Below are 26133 nucleotides of genomic sequence, written 5' to 3'. Positions count from 1 at the left end.
CATACTGTCGTTTGATTTTGTTGTTACTGTTTCCAGTTCTCCTAAGATGAATTTGTGCAGCCACATGCAGGCCTCCAAAAGCGTTGTGTCCTGTCACTAATAGGTGACTTCTTCATTTCGAAATACTCATGATTTTCGCCTTTGCCTTACACACACATGTTTTTTATGTTCTGTCCACCCCATTTATAGCAAATATTATAATCAAACACCTGTTTAATGTCAATCTTTCTGAAAGCTGGGATGTTTCAGTTTCTCTAGATGGTGCTGATTTATCTAACTTTTAGAAGTGTTTGTTTTAGAAATGACAGATATGTGGACGAAAGACACACTTTTTATTTTTTATAGTGACATTTTACGTGAATAGAGTTACTCACTGAACTGTGGCTTAGAGATTCTCCAGCTCAGCAGAGATTCTCTAAATGTCTCTGATTCCTCACCCGAAGTCTGTTTCCTCTGATCCTCTGATGCCGTAGATGATTGGTGGGTTGGTTGGTTGGTGGGTTGGTGGGTTGGTTGGTGGGTGGGCTAAGGGAACATTTAACATGAAGACGTGATTATATCATTTTACTGTGACTGAAATAATGAGGTAAAGAAAACATTCTGTCCTTTTGTGCAAGCACATAGTAAAACAGCAATGATGTTACTGTTCACAGCCACATTTCCATGAGAAGCACCTTAATAGTTTAGATGATGAGCACTTTTAGTTTGCAGAAATGTTTGAGTTGTGAAAATGAAGCATGTGTTGTGTAATAATGGCCTCTAAGCGCAACAACACAACCATAGCACGAATGGTATGAAAAACAGCAGAGCATGAAAAGTGTTACCAGCTGTGGGTCTGGTGTCATAAAGAGCAGCAGCTCACAGCAGGACGTCAGTGTTGCAGTTGTGCCCCCTGGTGGCCATTCGTCATTTGTGTTTCTTTAGCATATTTGTTCATTTATGTTAAAAGGGATTTGTTGTGGTTTGTGTTGCCTGGAGCAGCTCAATAGAAACTCCAACCAGGTGTGCCTGATCTGGGCCACTTTGCTGGTGAGGGCTGGTGTTATCAACAACAGGGTGGACTGCAGGCCGAGACCATGACATTTAGAAAAGAATTTGAAATGGATATTCGTTTTGCTTTTTGTTTCACACCCAGGTGTGCAGGCGCTGGTGGCTGAATCTACCTCATTTAGGAGGCAGAGTGACTTGGGATGGAGGGCATGCCATGTCAATTAGTTTTTTGAGACTTGTTTTATGAATAAAGAATATGAATAAGAATATCTTTTTCTACTCAGTCACTCCCAGTTCTATCAACCTTACAGCTGCCCAGTTGGTACCTTGTCCACAGCATCATTATGTCATGCTGTGGAATGAGAGTGTTTTGGTTGTATTTTCCCACTCTGATTTGTTGGTAACATAAGTTGATAGAATCCTAACTATTGAAGTTCATGCTTGTGCATTGACTTGGTCATTGTGTAGTGGACTGTCCCATTGAACTTTCCCATCTCCTAGTCATTCGTTATTTGAAAAGGTAAAATACATAATTCATAATGATAATGCATAATGCATACCAACCAGTCATTTCATTGTTTACATGAATGGCAGCAAGTTTAGGATGTTTGCTTAAACACACTGATTGACTCCTCCTTCTTTAGCTCTGCATTCACTCACTTCAGTGCAATCGTCTGTTTTTTGAAAACTGCATCTCACAAGGGTAGAGTTTGCAATGATTATACTTTTTAAAACAATGTTTTTGTTATTATTTTGTGTACTGGGTGCTATTCATCACATTTGTTATGATGGTCATTGTGGTAAGATGTTGCACTCCACATAGTTAATTTTAGTTTAAAAAAAAACAAACAAAATAAATCTAATCTTACCCATCACGCATGTGTACCAGTATGGTCGCCTTACCGCTCCAGTCCAGTAGGAGGCGGTGACATCTCAGTTTTGTGATTGAGTGACTGCAAATACACAACATAGAGTAAAAACGACGTATTATTAGGGATGAATGCAGGCCATTTAAAATAGTATTCAGGTTCATACAGGAAAGGGTATTTAATACCAACATGTAGTGTTTATTTACTTATTTTGTTGTTTTGAGTAAAGCTTAAATTGGGCCAATCCACACCCTAGTTTAGAATGTGGGGGTGATGCGCCCAAATAATGTGAGTACCGTCAACAAAAAGCAGAAGAAGTAGAAGACGAGGAAGCGGAAGTTGGGGCGCGATAGGACTCAGTAGAACCCGGAGCAGCTCAGCTGGACGTATCTGCTGTTCTGTAAGACGCTTCTTTCTCAATAGTCCGTGCTACTGTGTCTAAAATGTCAAAGAACACCGCGTCTGACCGGTTTAGGAGAGTAGACGTAGATGAATACGATGAGAACAAGTTTGTGGACGAGGAGGACGGAGGAGAGAACCAAGGCGGTCCGGACGAGGCAGAAGTGGACTCTCTGCTCAGACAATATCCTTCACTTTATTGTCACTGATCAACTCTGGTTCATTCATACGTCCTCATTACAGTCCTGGGGGCTGGCGTGACTGAAGTTAGCTAACCAGCTGAAAGCTAGGAGCAGGCGCACGTTGACTTCTATTTTTAATATGACATTTAAGGGTGTTGTTGCAGTTGTACCGAGGTCCAGTGGATCGTACTGTGGAACATTCCTTTGGGCACTTTGCAGCAGATCTGAGGCATTTCCGGGTGTCGGTGCAGGAGGGTGTGGTCGCCGCACGACTTCTCTCATCGGACTGTTCGTTTATTCTGTTCCACTGTCACACATTCACGTGGAAAGTACTGATTGACGAGATCTAAAACCGAGAAGCTTTAGGGTTAGAAACTCTGCTCATTCTGAGTTTTGAGGCCAGTGACATCACGAGAAAGTTAAGACAAGCAGCAAAAGCTGGAAATAGAAAAGAATGTAAAAATCGTCCAGGTTGTTAACAATTCAAAAGTGCGTTGCTGTGCAACCTGTGTATCTGCCACATCCATAAAGACCCAATTAATTACATAAGGTGCTGAATAAGATCATAGGAACCACATTCCTCCTCTACTGTCCAGACCTTGACTGTTGTTTTGCAAGGGGAACATGAACGGAGCTCTGCTTGCTGTGCTGAGGAACCCTCCAGTCAACACCAAGAACCAAAATGCCAAGGTATCAGCTAGTCATTCTTACCACTGATTTATGCTTTTTCAGGCTAAATAATGTCTCTATGTCTCAGTGTCTTTAAATGTTCTGACCACAAGCTGTTTTCAGGGTGTGTAGCTTAGTATGTAAATGGGATGTGATCCCAGGTCACACTAATGGCATTTGCTGACATATAGTGAACTTACATGTAGTCTCACAAAGCAGTGACAATGGCTGCTACACGCTCCTCTTTTTGATCCTGATCCAGATTTGTCTTTGAGCAGCGGTGCCGTGTAGATTCTGTTGCTGGCAGGTGAGCTCTGTGAAGTAAGAACTACAAGTAAGCAGCACTGGTGGAAATCCAGTCATGGGGTGTTTGAATCAAGATTGAGGTGGCGCTGTGTAATCACGGACCTGCCTCAGCGTTTTGGGATGGAATAAAAGGAGAAGGTGCATTTCTACTACTTTGTGGGCCTGCATGAACCATAGTCATAGAAATGTACCAAAAAGTCTAAAAGTGGATCTTCAGCACATGAATAAGTGAAAGCTAAATCTACGGAGAACAGAACATTACCAATAAATATGAGTGGTAAGACATGCAGTCATGTAAATAGGAGACTTTACGTTGCCTCAGATCTATGTGTGTGTGTGGGGGGGGGGGGGCTTCATCCTCCATTGGTGGATACAAATGTACTAAATGTCCCTCTGCATATTCTGCATTCTTCTGTTTAAATGATGTCATCTTTGAAAGCAGGTCCATAGTGTGATGACATCATTTGAACTAAAAAGCACTTTCTGATATGACAAAAGGCAGACAGATGTTTATTACCCAGTGGTACATTTAATTGACCATTGTTGCTTGTTAACATGTCAAAGAAAGAGCGATGACAAAACTGCTAGAATGACATGCTGCTTACATTACCTGACTTGAATAATGACTTATTCTGCAAGCCTCTTAGTCCAGGTTGAATGTAGAGTGTGTGTAAAGAAGAATTGTCCTTTTCTTTTCACCTGCTTGTGTAGATTATGATGCTTCATTACTAGGTAGATTCCGTGCCCTGTGTGACGCATCTTATTCTGTGTGTAGGAACGGGCAGAGCTGCTGGTGGTGAAAGTACTGAGCAGCTTTAAGAGCAGCGACATAGAGAAAGCTGTAAACTCGCTGGATAAAGCAGGAGTGGACCTGCTGATGAAGTACATCTACAGAGGCTTCGAGAAACCCTCAGACAACAGCAGCGCTCTACTGCTGCAGTGGCATGAGAAGGTAGAGCTGCTGTGACCACAGAGCAGCATACGCCTCTGACCCTCACTGAGTGTGTTCATTGTCTTGTCCTCAGGCTCTGGCAGTGGGTGGAGTGGGCTCCATCGTCAGAGTGCTGACCGCCAGGAAGACCGTGTGATCAGCTGAGAGCCTGCAGACACGTCTCTGCTCGGATGAATCCAGATCAGCCTTTTCCTTGTTTCTATTTTTGGACATCCTCATTTATTTTTGTACTGGATCGGAGTGTCTTCCTGTCTTACTGTTGTCAGTCTCACCTCTCCTCTGGCCTGTAGAAGTGCTGGCAGTCAGGCGGAGGTGCTGGCACCTCTGACGGTCTGTGCTTGCCCAACGCATCAGATGCTCCACGGCAGATCTGTGCTCCTTTCACACTGCTTCACAGCTGCTCTGCTGGCTCACTTCAACTTCTCCTCTACTTCCTCCATGCGGCATCTGTCATTCTGTTCATTCCTTTGCCCAGTGCATGCTGGGATTGGACTTCTGAACATGTACATGGACTTTATTTTCTACTTACACAAGTTACATATTGCTATAATTTCTTTTTTATATATGAAATAAATAAGAAAAATAACAGACTGATCATATTTGTGTCTTTGAGTTGATTACAAGACTCGTTTAGCTAAAGTCTTGGATTCTGTCTTGGCCCCTCCAGCAAGTGGGATGTTATCACATGGTTAGTGGTCTGACTCCTGAGCCATAAGGTTAAATCTCTGGACCACCTCGAATTCTGGCACCTTAAATCTAGGACCTATCCCAAAAGAATGTCTGAAGATTAATATATAATATGCAGGTCAATCAAAGCTTATTTTAAATAAAATGGCAAGTTGGTTAGGAAGCACTATCCAGACAGGTGGCATTATATACAGCAGGAGCTTTGGCTTCTTGGACTCGAACATTCTTTTAATTTTTGCAAAACAATAATTTAAGTTGACATCATTCTGCAGGTGTTACAGGTTTAGTTGTTGTGTACCGTCATCACAGGTAAACGTGTATGTATCCCTGGTGCTTAACAAAAATATCTGTCCAGATCCAAAGAGGAGAATCTGTGCTGTTCTACTGTCAGCAGGTAGCCTTAATTGACTTGTAACAATATAGTATGTGTGTTATAAAAGAAATGGTTTGAGAGATGTCTTGCTTACACATGCATGAGCTGGAACATCAAACCCAGCCAGGAAAAAGTTGCACTTACTAATAATTATCAGCGCTGCAGTGCAACCCGTAACTGTGTATGATTGGAGTAATGTCAGAAATAATGTTCAGAACATTTGCACTGCTAGCGCTGCAGTCAGCACATAAACCAGTGTTCCATGTTGAATACACAGATTTATTGTCCAAAAATGCAGTTAACATGGCCCCACACACACGCAGGTACCAACTGAGGCCGTTTTCATGGCGCTGTGATTTATATGTCTGAGCACTCGCATCAGGACATTTAGTTTCTAAAAACCTCTTTCCTAAAGCTGTGTAGAAAGTGATGGTTTAATAACACATTTACAGAAATAAAAGCTAAACAGAGTTGGCACACTAACACTTAATTCATAGAACAGGTTTGACAACATAGTCCTGACTTGAGATTTAAAGTCCACAGTGATGCAGACGATGGGCTAAAGATGAATGACTAACAAACTGCTGTCATGCAGGTACCAAACTCCTCCTACTGCAGCATCAGCTGATCCTGCTCGGTGTTACATGCTACAAGTGGTAGGAGGAAACGATAAATGCAGCTGAATCCAACTTCACAAGGGTTCTCGTTTAAACCGAAACACTGCACATTTTTCACTTCATTATTCCAAATACAAATATGGTCTAAGTACCTTAACGAAGGAACAGTAGAATGGGATGAGCGCTAACAGCAAACAAACAGGTGAGAACTGAGACTAGAACTGAAATTCAGTGAACACATCCATGAAGAAGCCAGCTGCACTGGAAAAGTAACACGTCGCCTCCAGCAATTTTTCCTCCGAATGTGCCATTATTGAACAGGGAAAATGAGCAGCAGTGAGGTTCTGGAAGTTGAGTCAAACCAGCGAGACATCCTTGTTTCAATCTAATGCCCAAGCAGCTCCTTCAGTGTGAGGTTGACCCGCCCTAGCTAAGCTAAGCTCCTCCTCAGGTTTTCCAGCTAGACGACATCCAAATGAGCTCCATGCACATCAGCATCTCTTTTCTACAGAATGTTTGAAACTCGTGTGTGAACGTACCAAAGCTGCAGAACCTTAGCTTCACCTAAACTATGATTTCACAGTGTCCTGGTGTAACATACAGACCTACTGCGAGCTGATTGGAGACAAAATATAATGTACCTGTTAAGTTCTCTCCAAGCTGCAGGTGATAATGATAAGTCTAAGTCTAACACCAGTGGGTCAGCGTTGAGAGCGACTGGTTGGTGGAATCAGCTATACATTGTCCTCTCCAGTCTCTCAGTTACAGGAGGAGGAGCCACTGAGCATCTGCTGTTCCAGAGCTTTGGTTCCTCACACAGTTATGGCAGCCACTGAAATCTTAACAATTTTCTCCTTTTATTTGAAATACGACAAACGAAAGAAAAGACAGCACTGAGAACATTACTGGGACATAAACAAAACAATTAGCTTCAAATTAGCTTCAATCTTCAGCATAATTAGGATTCCTTGCACTGCCCACTGCTCGTCAAAAGGAACACGTGCAGCCTTCAAACAACCGTTGGGCCTCAGTCCAAGCAGGTCACAAACACAAGATCTAAGGAGGCAGACGAGGAGGTTTCTGAGCGACAGAAGTCTTCAGGCCAGGTGAGAAGCTCCAAGCTTGTAATTTGAATTAAGGAGCCTTTTCAGTGTAACATCGTTGTTTTGTTGATTCAGAGATGCCTAAAAAACAGACTTTGGTGGAGTATACTAGTGGAACCTCCTTGTAAATACAAGTCTTCTACACCATAACTAGGTGGTGCAGAACTGAAACCAGGCTGGAGTTTGTCAGATTCATCCTACATGGGGTCCACGACGGGACGCGTACACTTACAGCGTTGGGTTCATTAGGAGCCTTTTTCATGGTTCGGTCAGTTGCTAATTCGTTGAATGTGGTTGTAACAGAAGGCCCAGTTGTAATACTGGCAAAGGTGGTCTTCACTGTCAAGTAACGTACAATGATCCAAAACTCACAAAGTATAAAAGAGGCCTTTGCAGAAAACAAACATTTTTGTACTTGGAAAACAGCTCTTTGTTAGATGACCCTTGTTTTGAGTCACTGTCAGACGTCCATCACCTCCGATGTACTGACCTGCTACCTTCTACTGAGAGAAAGAGACACAGAGAGACACAGAATATAAAACAAGGGCTTTTCTTTTTACAAGAGTCCTCGTCTCCGTCACACACGCTGCCCTTCTCGTTTCTGTCCTTCTGCTGACCTCCTGCCAGTGTCTGTGTGTCTACTTGTGTTCTTTAGTGGGGGCAAAGTAGAGCTCCATGGGTTTGTTCACCTTCCAGTATTTTTCACTGACCAGCTCCAGAGAGAATGACCCATTTAGAACCTGTGAACAGAGCAGACCATGTAGAAGGTGTTGAGCTGCTATATGGCTTTTTGACGAATAATTTCCATAAATATTACAGCAATCAGGGACAGGAGACTAAAGCAAATGCATATATTGAATTTAAATTTTTACACCTTTTACTTTCAATTTAAGTGCTGTCTCTGAATGAGGGTTTAATACATCACTGGAGTTTGTTACACTGCAGTGTGTACCTACAGTGAACTGGTTTCCAGCGGTGGGGATGTATATGGTGTACTGTTTCTCTGACGCTGCCTCCACGTTGACAGGACTGGCTTCTGTGTTTCGTCTCAGCTCCTCCAGAGCCAGTCGGACGGCCAGGTATTTGGACAGGTGATCCACCGTGGCGTTGCCTGACGTCTTGATATAGCGAGGTACAAACTCCATGCTGCCGCAAACACACCCAACAATACAAAGGTGTTGTTACACATTTAAAAGCTAATATGTTAATAAAGAAAGACATTAGCTGTAGCTTGTTGTTTCCTTTTTTAATCACTGTAATGTTGATGTTCATAAATACACATTAAACGATGAGTGTGTTTATTTTCAAATATCTGGATATTTCAAACTGTGAGGTTTATTAGCCATAAGTAAAATATACAGTATTTCCAAATGTGTGAGTAATAGAAGATAAAAGGACGGAAAATGTTATATTCCACCAGATTAACAAAATGATCACCAACTAAACTATAATACACATAGTGCTGTCATATCACACAGCTACATGTATTATAGGGAAATGTTTCCAGGCGTGCTCTACCTACTGAGCTACCAGGCCACTTGAAGGGCTGTTGTGTTATACTGTTACACTTAGACAGGTTGTTTTCAGTAACTCCAGTGTTTAACTGGAAGAGTAGGATGGAGGTGTCCTTCATTAGTCGCTTTCTGAGCGGCAATCATCCATAAAATGTTTGTCAGAAGTACCGTTATTGCAAAAGGACCATGATATAGTTTAGGCCATATCCCCCCCACCCCTAGTAGTAGGACAATATATACCTTAAAGGTTCAGGGGGAGGACTTAAAAAGAAAGAGTGTTGATGCTCTAATTAGCAGTATAGTAAAAAAGGGTGTGAGGGAGGCGATTGTACCTGTTGTGTCCGTCATCCTTCTCCATAAGGGTGGGGTGTGGCCTAAACACCAGTTCTATTTCACTTGCGCCACCATCCATCACAGCGTCCCCACCCCCATTCTCAGCAGCATTGTCCATGTCCAAACCGCTGTCGTCGCTGGTCTTGGTCCGTTTGATGCTTGGACCCGCCTCCTGGCCAAAGGAAGTAAAACCATAGTATCTGAACCCTACGTGCTTAAAGTAAACACTGCATTAGTGACTGGACCAGTGCATGTGTGCGTGCTCTATATGCCACCATACCTGGTTGCTGTGGACAGAAGCGTTGCTGCAGTGGGAGGAGTCTCCATTGTCTTCAGCGCCGCTGCCATTCTCCACTGTGTGCCTTTTACCTCGCTGCAGTCTGACAAAGAGCATCCAGAGGGATCAGACTATGCGTGAATGTATTATTTGCCTGCAGTGAGGAGGCTGTGTTTACCTGGTCATAGCCTGTATCTTTAGCCCTTCTTCTATGCTGTGGGACAGTGCTTGCTGGTTGTTGTGTTTGCTTATTCGAGCTAACACTCTCTCCTGGTGGGCTTCGTACTCGTCACGGCTGGGGTAAATCTTACCTAAAATGGGATGAATGACAGAACATGTGTGCTACATATACACATACATACACATACTACATACGTGTACTACATTCCTACACAGTATTTCCAAACAGTAACACTAAGCTTCTTGTAATTACTCACTAATCAGTGCATCAAAGTTAGGGTCTGGCCGAAGGGACCTCTTGGACACCAGCTTCTTACGGCAGGTAGGACACTCTTTATTACTGCAAAGACATGGAGTTATAAAACAGAGTTTGCTATCAACATCAGACTGCTATTCACTTTATTCAAGTAGCGCCAATTCACAAAAATCATCTGAAGGCACTTTACAAAAGTTAAGGACCTCATAGACTTCAACAATACAACTGTAAAGGAAAACACCAAATCCCACTTGAGCACTTCCCCTCACCCCCATTATTTGAACCAACACATGCTTCCACAAGCCAAACCCTATAAAGTTCAATCAGCGCAAAGTGATGAGTTAATCTCTTAAAGAAAAAAAAAAACACGTTAAAATCATTTCAATACATACATTTCCAGCTGAAATCCCAATGCTGCCTGAACAAGTGCACTTTCTCACCAACATTACATTGCCTGATATGAAACTGTTTGACTGATGAACCAAACATCTTGTTATAAAACAAGATAAACTGAATACATTTAGGTGTAGACCTGCACACAGTGTGTGGCAATCAAAAGGTTTATAGTGAACAAAGATATTTGTAGGTTACAGCACTGAACTGACCTTGAACAGGTAAAGCAGGTTAAGCAACATTTAAAACTGTAATTGAAGAGGCACTGTTCATGTACCAATGTCTGTCTCACCCTTTTGGTGAATAATGTTATGTTACAGCTTTACTAACCTTGTAGTGGGACACACAACACCAGAACTGATAAACAGGCTTCCTAAACTTAGCCGTAAGTAATGCTGTTACTTCTTATTATCATCATCACTATCAATAATGTTTGAATATGGTAGTTGCGATGTTGTATATCATGGCTATTATTAAGTATTATGTCATTATGTATAACAATATAATCTAGTATATACATATATACTACTGCTGAAAAGGCTAAACTGTCCATCACAATGACATTCAGCCTAATACATAGATCGAAGTCCATTTTTAAAACACTAAATAATTTTAATACACTAATAAGTGACTTGATTTCACTTATGGGAATGTTGATCTTTTTCTCAACATTACGTTTGAGAAGGTTTGAGGTCAAGAGGGAGAAAAGAAACATGAGGTTTATGACACACAGCGAGCTAGAAATAGGGACAGAGCGCTTTACACAGCACGAACTGGTGTGCTGTGTTGATTCAGACCTACTGGTCATTGCAATCGCGCCTTTCCTGCCTTTAGACTGAGGCCACCTCACAAGGCAGCTGGTTAACCGTGACACTGACCAGTCCCACACCTGGACATATACCACAGTCGAGACAAATGGTCCTACAAGGTTAAAGACTCACCCAGATCTCAAAGCTGTGATGATACAATCAGCACAGAAGCGGTGCAGACATTCTTTGGTTGTCATTGTGTTCTTCAACATGTCCAGACAGATAGGACACATTAGTTCACTGTGTAGGGACCTGGGTGACACTGCGATCTCCAGTCCATCTGTTATAGCTTCCTGTACCGGTATAAAACAGAGACAGACGTTGGTTAGTACAGACACTACTCCACCTGTAACAGTCCTGCCACCAGAGAATCAAAATCCACACTGGATGGATTCTAGATGCCCTGTGCAGGTTCATGTCACTGTCTAAATCTATGCTACTTTAAATGAACAGAAATGTAAAATGTAAATATCAAGCGTCAAATGCAAAGCGTAAAAAAAAAAACTGGAGCTGCCAAAAAAATGCTGAAAGCAAATCTCTACAAATGTATACAGATGAATTTATAAACTGTGAAGGGTGGGCGTTACCTGTGGAGTTCTCTGTAGCTCATACAGACTCAGTTCCCAGGTCTTACTCAGGGGTTGAACCCCATTGGTCTGAACTGTTTGAGTCATCACTGCAACACTGTTACAAAAGAAAATTATAACGACATTTGGTTGTAAATAAATCTTAGATGGTCTAATTTCTACCATGGATAAAAAAATGCCATTTTTCTCACACACACACACGCACACGCACGCACACACACACACACACACACACACACACACACACACACACACACGCGGTCTCCAGAAACCCCAGTAAACACCAGATACCATCTTTTTTACATTTTAACAATAAAGCTTGCATTACAATCCAATAAGCAGGTTTTGAAGAAACCATGAAAGTGATGATCATGAATGCTGCTACATTACAGACATATACATAATTTATTGAAAACGTTTTCATAAAGACGTATTTCTATTTACTGATGTGGGAGGAAAACAACTGACATCATGAGAGTTACTTATTATGTGCAAAGATTTCATAGATTGGTTTCTATGCCAAACATTTATTCTATTTGTAAGTTGTGTTTTTTATAATTACAGAAACCCCCCACCGGCCTAACAATGAACCTAGTCCCATCTAAGCTTTTCCCCGCATCCACGGGGCTGACAGAGGGGGAAGTGGAGGTGGTCCACGGTAATCACAGGGTGGCTCAGTGGAAGCTGCTCTATTGTACACAGATACTTAAAATGTATCAGGAAAGAACCCAACCGGGGGGACAACGTCTGTTTTCGGTTCCACTGTCCCCAACACAGCCGTCACATTATGCGTCGAACATGTGTTTGAACCTGCTCGTTGGTTTGGTCCAGCCCTTCAGTACTTTCTACTATGTGCAGGTAATAGACAGAGCCCGTGCACAGATTTCTGTGCCTCGGCTAATGCTAACTACCTAACACACAGCTAGCTATTGAAGCTGGCAATTGAAGCGAAGCAGCTAAATATACAAGACTTATAAAGCAAACAAAGGTAGATGTACTTTGTTCTGATGATTTACACATTATCGATGATAAGAAGGCTAATATTTAAATACAGACGGGTTATCGTGAATGTGTCGCTGTGACATGAGAAAAAAACAACAACAGAGAAAGAGCAGACGCGCCAATCTCCCGAGGTAATCTGTGTGTTTGGCTTTTATTTACTACATTCAAACCGCTTCAAAGTCTAACGTGAACGACCAGTGACCAGATACACCAGAGCGAAATACCTCTAGATTGTAGGATATATTGTTCTTTCTGTACTTACATTTTCAGTTGAAGGTCCGAACCGATCCAGTAAGCGCGTTCAGGCGAAGGCAATATGGCGGAATCAAAAGAAGCAATGTATTCTGGGAAATGAAGGCACTGCGCCAGAACGGCCCGGGTCCCACAGCAGCATAAAGATATGTGAAGATATCACATTACTGTCGGAAAATCACACCCGCGTTCCCCCAATCTTCAACTTTATTCATTATTCAGACGCAGTGGCAGAAATCTGCCCACGGGTTTATAACGCAGCTCGCCACAAACATGCCTGTACTATCCAGCTGTGGCAGGTGTCCTACGTGCCATGGCACGTGTCCACCTGGGAGTTGTTTAGCATTCACATCGTTGTCATCACTTGATAGTGTCGTTGCGATGAAGGCTACTCCCACTGGCCGAGTATTCGTGGCAGGTCCGGGCGGTCACTTTAAGGTGGACACGCGTAGCCTCGGGTGGCACCTCTGCAGAAGAAGCGAGCGGGGGTCGGAGTGGGAGGAGGCAGCAGGCAGGAGGCAGGGGACACGACGGGGGAGGGAGGCGCTGGAGCTCCGGGACATGAATGAACCATGGCCGGTAACGGCGCTTGGGCTCTCCCGGTCTGCTCCTTCCTGCTGCTGCAGCTCCCGGTGGTCCCGCTGCCGAACCTCCGGTCCGCGGAGGTAAGTCGCCCTCGCCTCACTTCACAGCGACGCCGCGGCTGAAGCTGGGCTTCAACTGGGCTGCGTCCCAGCTTCACGGCAGGAAGGCGCAGCGTTGAGTGCGATTGACTCCTAAATCAGGATATGAATGGAAAATGCTGCTTCCTGCGGGTGCTGGAAGCGGGAATGTTCGCTTGACCGTTGTTTCAGCGGGACTTACGTCTGCGAAACGACTCCACGCAACGTTTACACCGAAACAAGCAGCGCGGCAGTTTAACGTCACGAGTCAAGTTGCGTTTATTGAAACTTTACTCCTCGAACTGTGACACGACTTAACACCTGGAGGTCCAGTCCTGCAGGGAGCAGCTGTGCCAAATACTCCACGTCCATTATCTTCAGCCTCAGGAAAACATGCCTGCTCATGGTTCTCTCCCTAAAAAGCTCACAGAGGAGAGGGTTCAGAGACGTTCTGTCGGTTTAGGCCATGATGCTTCAGTGGTTCAGTCTTTGTATTGATCCACATTTCACTACATCGAAACCCAGGAAAGTATAATTCATATTTAGTCAGGTGAATTCAGAAAAATTAGTCATCTGTTCATTCAGAAATGCCGCTGTTCTGACCTGAACCCCTCGGCCTTTATTTCAATAATCCCTGGTTAAAAGTGATACAGAGTTGTTTGTATACTGCCTTAAAATGGAAAGTTGTAACCTTTATAATGCTTTTATTCAATATCCAACTGCCATATATTCATAATTCAAAAAGTTTAAATTAAAGTTGTTCCAATGAACTGTGGTGTCAGATTATGCTGCTCGACATCATGTATAAGGTATAATTCAATGTAGGGTGAACGAAGCGACTGATGCGATAGCAGAGGTTATGTTGTCAGTCCTTGACGTGTCCTGTGGCAGTAATGGTTGGACCAGTAACTGAACAGCTCTGAGTGATGATCTCTGCAGAACTACTACAGAAGAAAGGGAAAATCTCCTATAGACCCACGGCGGCAGGTTACTGGATGAATAAATAGAAACTAAGGAAGCTCAGTGTGTGAAGGACGTCCAGCATCCGAGTGTAGCAGCATCACTAAGAGATGGTTCACGGTGACCTGAAGCATCTCTGACTGTCAGCTTTACCACAATGTTAGGTTCTAAGCTTTACCTCTGCAACACCTTAGGGTTCCCAGCTGATTAAATGCCTCATATTTCAGTTCATTTGTTGCTGCCATACAATGAAAGCACACATTTATACTGCACAGGAAGTCACAGATTGTTTTGTGCGAGACTGATCCTTGTGTATTACATTAGCGTCTGCAGTTGGAGGAATGTGGTGTAGTACACAAAGTAGACATGACATGTGGTACGCTCCGTGGATTAGACTCTGGCTGTGCAATGTGGCTAACCAGTCTTTCTACAATAGTAAACACAACAGTGATGTAATGTTCTCTAAAAGATTTGAATGGCTTAATCCAGCTTTTGATCCAGAGCCTGAATCCAGATGTGAGCATGGCTTTCAGTCACAGGCACCAGACCATGCATTCTATTTTATATGTGGTGTCTTGTTTCCAGATTAGTCCCCCCACAAAGTCTTTTTATGGAATGTTGCTTCAGATCAAAACATGAAAGCAAATTTTTGTAATATTCCTTTTATTTTTGCATATCTGTTTCTATAATTACCTATTACATAGGTAACCTGTGTGTGCGTGCGTGTGTGTGTGTGTGTGTGGTTGGCCACAGGGCTCTGCCACAGATGGGGGCTTGTGTGGGCTTGTCGGGACCCTGTTGGATAACACACAGGGAGCCTAGAGGTGACTGTGTGTTTGTCAGTAGAAACTCAAAAACCCCAGGACTGGAGCCGAGTCGGTTGACACAGGCATGTTTAAAATGTCCCATTAGCCATAAGAATGTTGTCTATGCAGCACTTCTACATATATAACATAGATAACACACACTGAGACTGAATATCCCACATGCTCGCCAGACATTTATCTGTGAATGGTTGAACACTTTCGTGCTCAGTACAGTGGTCATGAATAAAACTCTAAACCAACAGAATGTGGTTGATTCATGAAGACAACACAAACAACTATACTGTTTCCTGTTTATTTAGGGGATGGTTACACGCGTATAGGAACCAGAACAAATGAAATGATCCACCAGAAGGCCTGACCTCTGACTAGGACACACTGAGGCCCTGCCTTAATCGTCTTTTAAACCATCACCGTCACTGTGTCATACATACAGTATCTACCTGTGTGAAGGGAGGGTGGAGCAGCATGGAGCCCTACATGCTAAACACACAGACCACAAGATGCTGGGGTCACCGACGTGACACTGCAGATGGAAACCGCCTGAGAAGTGTGTCCCACTGTCAGACACTCGTCCCAGTGCTGCCTTGTTGACCTCATCCTTACTTCCCTCAGGAGGAGGTGTTCCAGTGGTGGGGGGAATGGTCCAGCTGGTCCTCTTGTTCCAGGAGCTGTGGAGGAGGAGTCAGGAGCCAGGAGAGACACTGCCTCATACAAAGGTAACACCTGGTTGCTCTGTCCTTGTGTGGTGGAGCTCCACCTCCCCCACGCTCCAAACACAGGCGCCCCCCCCTGCTCAGTGACAGCTGGAATCCTTAGAGGACTACAAGCGTTTCAGATGGTGTGTGTGTGTGTGTGTGTGTGTGTGTGTGTGTGTGTGTGTGTGTGTGTGTGTGTGTGTGTGTGTGTGTGTGTGTGTGTGCGTGCGTGCGTGCGTGCGTGCGTGCGTGCGTGTGTGTGTTGCATTCTACAGTACGTCCCTCTGTCAGACGGGTGGGGGTTTGTGTGAGTTTTCTGTTCAGCCTCCGTCTACTAACATGTAACACTCACGCCTCCCTGTCGTCTCTACTGCTTTACTGTCTAAACATTAGGTGGGTGGGCTATAATGCAGTCCTACAGTGTTGACCTGAGTTTATACTCAAGTAGTTATGATACAAAAGACTTGAAACCTGGTGACAACAAATGTTTCCTATGTGCCCATGAGCACAATAACAGCGGAGTTCTGGGGAAAACGTAATCTTACCCATCATTGGAGAACCTACAGAACAGATGCAGAGCCTGTTACTGTTTACATTAAGGAACTGCTGAGTGTAACGGAGTCAGCTGTAATGTACAGCGCCTGTCTGAGGTGTAGCAGACCCAGGACCAGTTCTCAGGTGGAACTGGACTGGGACAGAGAACCAGGTCCTGTACATGACTCTGTTGTGAGGCCTCTGAGCTGTTGGTTGACGGTTCTCCATTTATACAGACATAGCTTTGTTTCCTTCCAGCTAAGTCACTACCAGCAGCTCTCCTTCAGAAACCTCATCTGTTTGTGCTGACACACTCCTACAAATAGATCACTTTGGTGAAGATCCAGATTTGCTTTCCTTAAAAAACCATCAGACAAATTCTAGAGGTTCACACACACAGTTATTGGCACATTCTCAATGAGGTAAACAAAACTACCATTATCTACTTCTGCTGCCAGAAGGAAAATAGTGAGAGTGGGCTCAGATGAGCGATATGAATAAATGTGAGAAGGAGCTGCATTCATTATTCTATAGGGTGAATGTGTTCAAGAGGGAAACCTGCTCGATGCAGGTTTTTGTTTCCTCAGTTCATGGTGGAAGGCAAGTTATTTAGGAATTCTTTATTATTTCTGATGAATTTAAAAGCTCGCTGAAATGGGATTTGTTGGCAAAGATGACTTTGTTGTGAATTAGTGCAAATAGAATATTTAACTGGCTGCTCAGTGACTGTTTATTCTACAAAGAATTGGGACTGTATGACTGGAATCATATTGACAGTCGAAAAGCAAAATCCATTGATGGTACCATAGAAACACCTTGTTGAGAGGAAGATGACCGTTAGATTGGTTTTGGTTTTCTTTTGCAAATATTGTCTTCTTTGTATCTCAGGCTGCCCAACACCCAGAATGCGAACACGTCATATTGTGAGGGCTCTCCTAAACAGTATCAGCTCTGCCCAAACCAGGTATGCTGCTGCTCTGATCAATTCAAACAGAAGAGTCAGTTTGAAATGAGAAACTCTAATGTACTCGTGTTTTCTAGCCCTGTCCCAGCACAAGCCTAAGCTTCAAACAGCACCAGTGCTCCCAGTTCAACTCTAAAGCTTTTGGAAGAAGGTACTACCAGTGGATGCCTCTCTACCCAGGTAAAGTGTATAATGTCAGTTTTTCTGTCTATAAAGTGATGAGGCGCATATGTAACTGCTGCATGTTTTCATGTAGCTGATTACATCAGCATTTCCAGTAAACCATGCGACCTGCAGTGTACCACCACTGGTGGAGAGCGGCAGCTGCTGGTTCCTGCCCACGATGGCACTTTCTGCCGTGATGCTAAGTTCCAGGGAGTGTGCATCGAGGGAACATGTCAGGTTTTACCTTGCTCCTTGAAGCTTCACTGAAACAGTGTTACACTTTTCAATGATTCTTTTGGGATGTGTAACAATAGAAGGTTTTACTTTGTGTAGCCTGTAGGTTGTGATGGGCAGCTGTACAGCAGTCAGGCAGTAGACAGATGTGGCGTATGTGGAGGCAATGGGACCTCATGCCAGCATATCTCTGGATCCTACAGAAAGGCACTCACACAGTTAGGTAACACACCCACACAAACACAACCATACACACTAACACAAGTGCATGTGAAAACAGCTGATTCCAGGTCCTAGAGCTTCATAGAGAGGATGTGTGTGTCATCACCATCACCCCGAGTACGGACTCCGTACAGACTCGATAAGTTGTATAAATAATGTGCGCTATTTATTTTTGGATGCATAATAAACAGTTTAACCCTCTTCAGATGGTGTTACCTGAAGGTCTCATTCTAGACATGTGATATTGTTATATAAACACTCTACTATGAGTAAAGTTATGTGGTGATTGATTTGAGGATTTCTAACTACATTTGCTTTTTATGAAACAGCCTCCCTGAATTCTGTGGATTATCTTCTATACAGGTTCATTTTGTCCCCAGATTAATGCTTTCACCAACAAAAACACTAAAATCAGTTTTTGATTGAATCAAACCTCCAATGACATTATATAACAGAGGAAGTGTTTCTTTCAGCAACTTTGCTCAGAAGTCTTCATATATTATTCCAGTCAATTCGGTTTGCATTAAGGTCATACCATGGGACAAACCCTTCAGTCTGTTACCTTCATCTTCTTGGCTGCTTCATGACTGACTGTTAACCTAGATCATCACTGTGAGCATCGCTGTGACTCTCACTATCGAGTCAATGCTAACATTTTATGCCATGGATCTGACAGTGACATCCAACTTCTCAAACCCAGCTTCAGGTAGATGTGAGGCCCAGTTTGCTGCTTTATGTCACTCCAACGTAGGGCATGTTACACCCCATAAATCAGCTGCTATTCTAATGGACTGCCAGGTATTCATGTATTCATGTCCATGTAACGTGCACTTGGAGCGTTTGGAGCTTGTATAACCATAGATGGTGACTCCACACACAGATCCTGGAGAACTAGTCATTCTCCTCCCTGCACTATGATGTAATGCGTGGAACAAGAACAGCTTAAGTTTAGCTTGTATGTGTTGTATGATGAGTTACTAAATCATTTTCTGGATGATTGTAAAGTGCAGATGTAGTTTCACCCACTCTGGTACGTGACAGGTCTCTGCTCAGTAACTCAATTTATACAAGCTTTTAAGGAAAATTCTGAACCAAAGTGAGTCACAGACATTTAAAAGCTTTTAGACAAATTAAGTTTTAGATTAAATTAAATTAGATATTGAAATAGAACCATAAGTGAAACAAGCTGTGTGTTACATTTACAGAGAACCAAGTGTTTAAAGCCGTGTCCCTCTCATCAGGTTATGTTTTTATCACCAACATCCCAGCTGGAGCCAAAGATATTCAGATCATAGAGAGGCGCAAGGCTGAGAACATCCTGGGTGAGAACCTACAACTTCTTTAAGGTCAATATGCTCATTAACAGACATTCATACATATTTATTAGCAGAAGGGTCAGTGGGAGGTTTTTAGTTCTTCTTAGAGTTCCATCATTTAGGTATTATACAACACTGTTACCCTAACACCCAGTGGCCCAACTGGTTCCAGTTTATTGACATGTACTGTTACTGAACCATCATTGTCTCTATCTTGCCCTATATTTCCCCTATTGTGTAGCTCTGTCAGATGAAGGTGGTCATTTCTTCTTCAATGGGAACACAGTTTTTGACAATCCTCAAAACTTCCACGTGGCGGGAACAGTGATTAAGTACAGGCGACCAGGCAGCGTGTTCTCCGATGGGCTGGAGTACGTCATGGCTCAGGGTCCGACACTGCAGGGCCTCAACGTCATGGTACAGCAGTAGCACCACAGCTTCTCACTATGCTTTTATTTGTTCAGATAGACGTTAACCTGTATTGTGTTTATCCTTTTATGTAGTATTACAACTTGAATGGGAAGCTCCCACACATCACTTATGAGTATATTCTTCCTCGGGGGACCCAAGGCGTCGTTGCTATAGGAGACTCCACAGACCCTGCTCATTCCCAGCTTGCTCTCAATAACGCCTCCCTCACCTACGGCAAGGTGGCAAATCACAGCAGGGGGAGTATAGGGTCTGTTCACCAGCACAGCCCCCCACTGGGAGGCCCGGACCGTACAGTTCTCCATCTGCAGGAAGAAGACTTGTGGCAAATCCAGACGGCCAGCCCTCCACCACCACCAGCTGTACTGGTCTACAGTGCAAGAGACTCCCCCAGTCACGTCTTCAGCCACAATGATGTGGAAGAGCAGGGGCTTGCAGCGCCACCAGGCTACCGTGAGTCAGAGGCCGCTACAGTAGTAGCTATACACAGTGGACTGAAAATGGTTTCACTGATGTCAGGTGCGAGGCAGGAATATAACCTACTGACCTGCTTTATGGTTCAATAACTATATAATCAATAATAATAATAATAATAATAATAAAAATAAATATATAAATAAAGTTAATGTTTAACCAATGTTTTGTTTATTAAATTACCATAAAATACACACTGAGAAGCTTTGGGTCATTGAATACTGCTGTAGACATAATGGGCTGTCCTGTACGCTATAAATGATGGAATGATAATAACTGAGTAGTGAGATATAAGTATATATTATTAGGTTATGACACTTACACATATATACAGTAAAACACTATTTATTTGTCAGTGCTCTTCAGTAGACATATTATTATCTGAGGGCTCAGACCTTTTCTTTAGTATAATATCCGATATTAGTGTAATACGCCTGTTTGTCATGTCTTATTCAGTTTTTCTTTTCCTTAAGGGAGTTCCTCCAACTCTGTTGATGAGCCATCAACTGCTGATGAAAACGCTGTGTTGCTCTCATTCTCAGGTACAATAGGTTGGTGCACATTAAGGTCTTGTGAGGCCTGTACATGGTAAAGGAATTTGTGATGAACACAGGCTGTTTGAAGACACTGAAGCTGAGCTGTACACAAGTAGAAACACAACCAACATCTGAAAAAGTGCATGAAAATTGTCTCAATTTAAATATATCTAAGTAAACTATTATAGGTAAACTATAAATAAGACATTTTATTGAGACAAGAGGTGCAAGCATTGCTTTTTTATCCCTAAAGAGGAATAAAAACTCTTGTCTGGGGTTCTAATAAAAGGCCTCTTCATCACCTTGCACCAAGAAGTCCGCTTTTTTCAGTTAAGGCTTCTGGATCCATTCTGGAGGGAGGGTGGACTAAACCAGAGAACCTGTCGACATTCTACAGTCTTGTCGCCTTCAAGAGCTGAGGGAAATGGGAGATTTTAAATTACTCAAGGGGTAGCTCTGCAGCATACAAAAACACCATAGAAAATCTATATCATGGTTCCTAACATGGTATTTCCTTTACTGGAAAGTGAACGTGGCATTATATGAGTGAGCACTGATAAAGCAGTAAACGTAATTTCAGATATTGTAGTACCGGTAATTTTACTACATCCACATCCATCATTACTATTCTCTACCAACCAAGTACACGTCTGGTTTACAGGAAAGAGTGATATTTAAGGCGGTAACAGCTGATTGTTCGCTGTCAAATAACCACAAACCTTTATGGGCCACGTTTAGACTCGAGAGATTTGGATCAGATCAGATCAGAACCATGATGGCATGCTTCACTTGGAGTTTGAGACTACAATGATGATTTATTATTCATTCAAATAAGATACGGTGTTGGTTCTGTGACTCAGGTGGTCAGGGTGGCCCCTCTGCAGCCCTACCCAAAGAGCCGGCCTTTCTGCTGCTGGAGGACCTTCAGCACAACCACTCAGACTCAAGCTCTCGCTCCCTGACGAAGTCGAACACACACACAGTCACTGGTGAAACAAAAGCAGGCTCCCTGTTGGAAATGGACCCCGATGTGCTCGCAGTCAGCGACATCCAACACACCAGGGCAGACGCTGACACCCACACTGCTGCTGTCCAGGCAGCCAGCACAGAGAGGTAGGACAGAACCGGTGGAAGCTCTGTTCAGAGCTTCACTCCAGTTGACCACCTTGCGTGTTTGTGTTATTCTCTTTGTAGCAACGACTTTGATCTGGGTCTAGAGCCAGATATTAGTGTGGCAGATATGTATCGTTGGAAGGTTTCTGCTTACGCTCCCTGCAGCTCCTCCTGCACAACAGGTAAGCTTGTCTATCGAAGGCTTACAGACCATGTTGTTTGTATTATTTATTGTATTCAATGCGTTGTTTTTTTTTTTTCACGAGACAATCCTACTATTTAACTGTTTCCACAGCGATAAACTGCTGAGCATCAGCGCTGGTGTCATGAATCCACCCTGTACATCACCTGTACAATGCTGCTGTCTGTGTAATTCACCAGGTTTCTCTACCAGCTATGCCTTGTGTGTTCGATATGACGGAGCTGAAGTTGACGACACTTACTGTGACTCTCTGACCAGACCCGAGCCCACGCACGAGTTCTGCTCTGGGAAGGAGTGTCCTCCAAGGTGCTGCCGAAGCTGCTTCATCACACACAGAACCCATAAGAGAGTTTGTTTCATTAACTGTCTGAGGGTAAACGTGCTACAAGAGCGTTCTACTGAATTTGAGAAAATAAGCAAAAATCAAGTAAAGGCCAGTTTGTTTTTAAATGTCTATCTACAGTGGTTTATTCTCCATTTGCACAAGATCACTCTCCCTCAGAATCAAAAGACTGTTGAGTGGGAGCTGGATTTACTTTTCCTCTTCGTCTTTCACCTTCTTCCTCAGGTTCTGCTCAGATCATGTCTGTTTTATTTCAAATTAAACACAAACTTTCTCTTCATCAGTCACTGCATCGGGAAAATTCAAGGCCTCTTTTAAATATTTATAGTAATTCATAAACATATTACTATAGACTTGCATCTGAATGTTCTGGCTTGTTGCCACTAATCAACGTTCTCTCTGCAGATGGGAGACCAGTGGCTGGAGCGACTGCTCGCGGACATGCGGTGAGGGAGTTCAGTACCGGACCGTGCGCTGCTGGAAGATGCTCTCACCTGGCCTCGACTCCTCCGTGTACGATTCCCTGTGTCTGACGCACGGCCTGCACAAACCAGCAGCTAGGAAGGTCTGCCACGGCCAGAGCTGCGGTCCACAGTGGGAGGTGTCCGACTGGTCAGAGGTAACGCAACCAGCCATGATTAATACTACAGAGTAACACTGGCCATAGCAGCAAAACACATCCCATGTCAACAACAAGCTACACATGGAAGGAGCCTGCTCATTACCTGCTGAGTCACGGGTAACCAGTTTCCAGGTGTGTGGCAGCGAAGAAGCCTCACCTTGTTTATCTCATCATGAAAAAGCTGTTCATATCATCTGTCATCTGTGTTCACTGCCTGAAGTCCTGATGTGTGAGCATCCAAGTACAAAGACTGCACTGTATCCACTGTCACCTTCCTACAGATACATTACATGGCCACTTATCTACCTACTCTCCAATCATACACATGTGCAGGACGTGACTGTATTCACAGCAGTTGACACTTGCTGATGGAAACGTGGAAACATACCACGAACTGATTGATTGCATGTGTGTGCTCAGTGCTCGGCGCGCTGTGGCTCTCGTGGTGTTCGGACCCGGGACGTTCGTTGCTCCACTGAGGTTCTACCATGTAACAGGTCCTTTCAGCCATTGCTGCATCAGGAGTGTGAGGGGCCACCCTGTGACAGGAGGTGGACAGTGTCTGACTGGGGGCCTGTGAGTCTAAACAACACATCTCATGTTTACCTTATTGTATTTTAGCTTCAGACATTTGACTGCCTGTGTGCGTGTGTGTGCGTGTGTGCGTGCACCAGTGCTCAGGGGTGTGTGGACAGGGCAGGATGCAGCGTGCCGTCATGTGTCGATCGTCAGGTGGGGTCGTGATGTCGGAGGAGCAGTGCGACCAATCGCTTCGCCCGCTGGCCATCTACCCCTGTGGTGACAGGGACTGCGCCCCCCACTGGGTGGAACAGGAATGGCAACAGGTAAACACAGTTTTGGCAGCATGATTTCCTGGGTGTGGGATTGTGCAAACGATCCATGTTTGGTTTTCTGTGCCAGTGCAACGCTACGTGTGGCCGTGGAGTGCGGTACCGCCAGGTGCTGTGTGCTGGGCTCCAAAGCGGGGTGTTCAAAGAGTTTCCACACAGCAGCTGTGACCACAGCAGGAAGCCTGAAGCCAGCTCCCAATGCTTCCAGAGGCCATGCTCCAAATGGTTCACCACCTCCTGGTCCCAGGTCACTGTCTGTGTCTGTGCCCTCTACGGCTGGAGCATGAGCTCAGTGTCTGTAACATAATGTGACCGTCCTGTCCCCTCTTGACCTCGCAGTGCAGTAAGACCTGTGGAAGCGGAGTCCAGGTGCGTGAGGTAAAGTGTTACCAGGGGGAGGAGTTGGTGACCAGAGGCTACAGCTGTGACTCTGCCCTCAAGCCAAAGTCCAGACAGAGCTGTGAAATTCAGACCTGTCCGACCGCAGGTACAGCACTCAGCAGAGCATCTGTGGATCAGCTTTTAGATGAGGAGGTGAGAAGTCAAGGCGTTTCCTCTTTTCTTTCTCCAGCATCATCTGTGGACAACACGTGCCAAGACAAGCCAACAGCCAACTGTGGCCTGGTCCTTAAAGTGAAGCTGTGCTCCCACTGGTACTACAGAAAAGCCTGCTGCCAGTCCTGTAAGACGCCCAAACCCTGATGAGGACCCACCTCAGCACAAACATTCAACTGGTGCTACACAGAAGCATGCTGCTACCAATGTGTGGCCTTAGGACATCAATATTAGCCTTCCTACTGTTACACTAGCACTGATGTCCAAGGTCAGCATGTTGTCACTGCTTTATACCTAAAGTTACTCACACATAGAAACTCCCACATATTTAGGTCACTACTGCTTTTTCAGCAGTATTACACGTGTTTAGGTACTGAAACACCCCAGCACAATGTGAAGGCAGAGGGATGTTCGTTCACCATACGCATCCTAATAATACTGTCGTGCCCAAAGCACATGAAGGTCCAACTGCAGCATGTTGTTCACCCGACAACAGTCCGGGTCAGGTTACAGCAGCTCACTCCTCCAAGAGTCCTGTCTTCATTCTCTGGGCAGGGTTTGGTTACATGCTGAACCTCAGGGAGATTTCTTCTCCCCCCAAGTCTATAAAACCTCAGGATTTCAATATGAACATAGATGTAACAGGTGAAACATCTACTGCATCATAAAGCAATACATGACGGTATGGTAGATGAACTACATGCACCTACATTAGCTGGTTATTCATTCATCAGGTGGCTGGTGATAGATTGGTGAACCCTTCATCTTCATTGGAGGACAAATCGATCACAACAGTCCCTTAATATTAACACGTATCTTCAGATAAATCGGCCTGAAGAGATGTTTCTTTAAGCTAAATATGAAAATAAAGCTGATGTTTGTCTTTGTCTGCTCTGTAGAAAAGATGAGATGTTCTTTTTACCATACAGCTTTAAGACTTACACACAGGTTTACTGTAGAACAAACTAACATGCAGCTGCTGTGAGATGGCATCTGGGTTGAACACCCTATGGATCTAACAGAACCACCCACTGTGGCACCCCTGTGCCTGCTCTAACGCAGGCCTCTGGTGCTGCACTGTATCACTCGTGATTAATAAAAGGACCAAATTTTTTTAGGCTTCTTGTGTTTTTAACTGCTGCTTCTCTCACTGAACTGACTTTGGACTGAGTGTGTTGTCTGACTGTCTGCAGTAGGAACCGGGAAATGACCAAATACAGGGCAATCCTAATTTTAGGGCTTGCCAGCGTAACTATGGTAACACAAGATGTATTTTATGGGACTAAAGAGAGCGATAAAAAGAAAAAAGACCTCTCTCTACTCTTCTTGTGATTTTGTCTAATACCTACTCTCATATTCCAATAGTTGGATGTAGAATCACTTCAGCTAAATTCACAGATTAGATCAGAGGCTTTTATAATTGGGCCTAAAATAGTCTTTGACTTTCTGTGACATGAAGCTGAATCAAAAAAGTAAGGAAAAACAATCTGACCTACAGTACAAACATACACAAAAGAACAAAGTGTAAACACGGTGGTACTTTCATAAAGACACAGTGATGTGCTTGTTGTATGTGGATGTACCTGATGTGTCACAGGATGTTGACCGTCCTGTGGAAGCCTGACCTAGTCCACTATCACTGTCTGCCTCTGGTGGTCACTGCCCACTGGCACATCTGG

At 43.9% G+C, this 26133-nt stretch overlaps 3 protein-coding genes across 4 annotated transcripts; 2 read left to right on the top strand and 1 right to left on the bottom strand.

Moving 5' to 3' along the window:
• Positions 1 to 2152: 2152 nt before the first annotated feature.
• On the top strand, positions 2153 to 4961 carry LOC114844333 (actin-related protein 2/3 complex subunit 5-like). Its single transcript, XM_029131629.3, has 4 exons — positions 2153 to 2442; positions 3058 to 3130; positions 4191 to 4367; positions 4441 to 4961. The coding sequence occupies exons 1-4, from the start codon at positions 2303 to 2305 to the stop codon at positions 4501 to 4503; spliced, it is 453 nt and encodes a 150-aa protein (XP_028987462.1). The 5' UTR covers positions 2153 to 2302; the 3' UTR covers positions 4504 to 4961.
• Positions 4962 to 6882: 1921 nt separating this feature from the next.
• rnf2 (ring finger protein 2) lies at positions 6883 to 12894 on the bottom strand. The gene is made up of 9 exons (XM_029131628.3): positions 12761 to 12894; positions 11497 to 11593; positions 11042 to 11202; positions 9709 to 9791; positions 9450 to 9582; positions 9275 to 9374; positions 8994 to 9166; positions 8104 to 8293; positions 6883 to 7887 (listed from the first exon to the last, which is right to left on the bottom strand). Exons 2-9 carry the CDS (start codon positions 11581 to 11583, stop codon positions 7786 to 7788), a joined length of 1029 nt encoding a protein of 342 aa, XP_028987461.1. The 5' UTR covers positions 11584 to 11593; positions 12761 to 12894; the 3' UTR covers positions 6883 to 7785.
• A 384-nt stretch (positions 12895 to 13278) lies between these two features.
• Positions 13279 to 25567, top strand: si:ch211-267e7.3 (ADAMTS-like protein 2). Of its 2 annotated transcripts, XM_029131625.3 has the most exons (19): positions 13279 to 13415; positions 15812 to 15915; positions 17317 to 17392; positions 17470 to 17572; positions 17649 to 17794; positions 17891 to 18014; positions 19255 to 19335; positions 19571 to 19746; positions 19833 to 20211; positions 20706 to 20774; positions 21629 to 21881; positions 21963 to 22063; positions 22263 to 22389; positions 22832 to 23045; positions 23469 to 23624; positions 23723 to 23893; positions 23970 to 24146; positions 24239 to 24386; positions 24471 to 25567. In XM_029131625.3, exons 1-19 carry the CDS (start codon positions 13323 to 13325, stop codon positions 24599 to 24601), a joined length of 2829 nt encoding a protein of 942 aa, XP_028987458.1. In that variant the 5' UTR covers positions 13279 to 13322; the 3' UTR covers positions 24602 to 25567. The 2 variants fall into 2 exon arrangements, with proteins under 2 accessions (XP_028987458.1, XP_028987460.1); XM_029131627.3 differs by lacking the exon at positions 24471 to 25567 and having other exon boundaries at positions 24244 to 24381.
• The last annotated feature ends 566 nt before the right edge of the window (positions 25568 to 26133 follow it).

The sequence above is a fragment of the Betta splendens genome, chromosome 17 (assembly GCF_900634795.4).
Source record: "Betta splendens chromosome 17, fBetSpl5.4, whole genome shotgun sequence".
NCBI lineage: Eukaryota > Metazoa > Chordata > Actinopteri > Anabantiformes > Osphronemidae > Betta > Betta splendens.
The sequence above is the reverse complement of the archived record's forward strand: the minus strand, read 5'-3'. Positions and strand labels throughout refer to the sequence as shown.

Bases quoted from the DNA above. Each gene is read 5' to 3' on its own strand.
- LOC114844333 (XM_029131629.3), top strand. From the start codon at position 2,303: ATGTCAAAGAACACCGCGTCTGACCGGTTTAGGAGAGTAGACGTAGAT. The intron at 3,131-4,190 runs GTATCAGCTAGT...TTCTGTGTGTAG, and splicing joins CCAAGAACCAAAATGCCAAG to GAACGGGCAGAGCTGCTGGT. The intron at 4,368-4,440 runs GTAGAGCTGCTG...TCTTGTCCTCAG, and splicing joins TGCTGCAGTGGCATGAGAAG to GCTCTGGCAGTGGGTGGAGT.
- rnf2 (XM_029131628.3), bottom strand. From the start codon at position 11,583: ATGACTCAAACAGTTCAGACCAATGGGGTTCAACCCCTGAGTAAGACC. The intron at 9,792-11,041 runs GTGAGTCTTTAA...ATGTCTTTGCAG, and splicing joins ATCACAGCTTTGAGATCTGG to TAATAAAGAGTGTCCTACCT. The intron at 9,375-9,449 runs GTAAACACAGCC...GCTCTTTGTCAG, and splicing joins AAGATACAGGCTATGACCAG to ACTGCAGCGAGGTAAAAGGC.
- si:ch211-267e7.3 (XM_029131625.3), top strand. From the start codon at position 13,323: ATGGCCGGTAACGGCGCTTGGGCTCTCCCGGTCTGCTCCTTCCTGCTG. The intron at 20,775-21,628 runs GTACAATAGGTT...TCTGTGACTCAG, and splicing joins TGTGTTGCTCTCATTCTCAG to GTGGTCAGGGTGGCCCCTCT. The intron at 24,147-24,238 runs GTCACTGTCTGT...TTGACCTCGCAG, and splicing joins TCACCACCTCCTGGTCCCAG to TGCAGTAAGACCTGTGGAAG.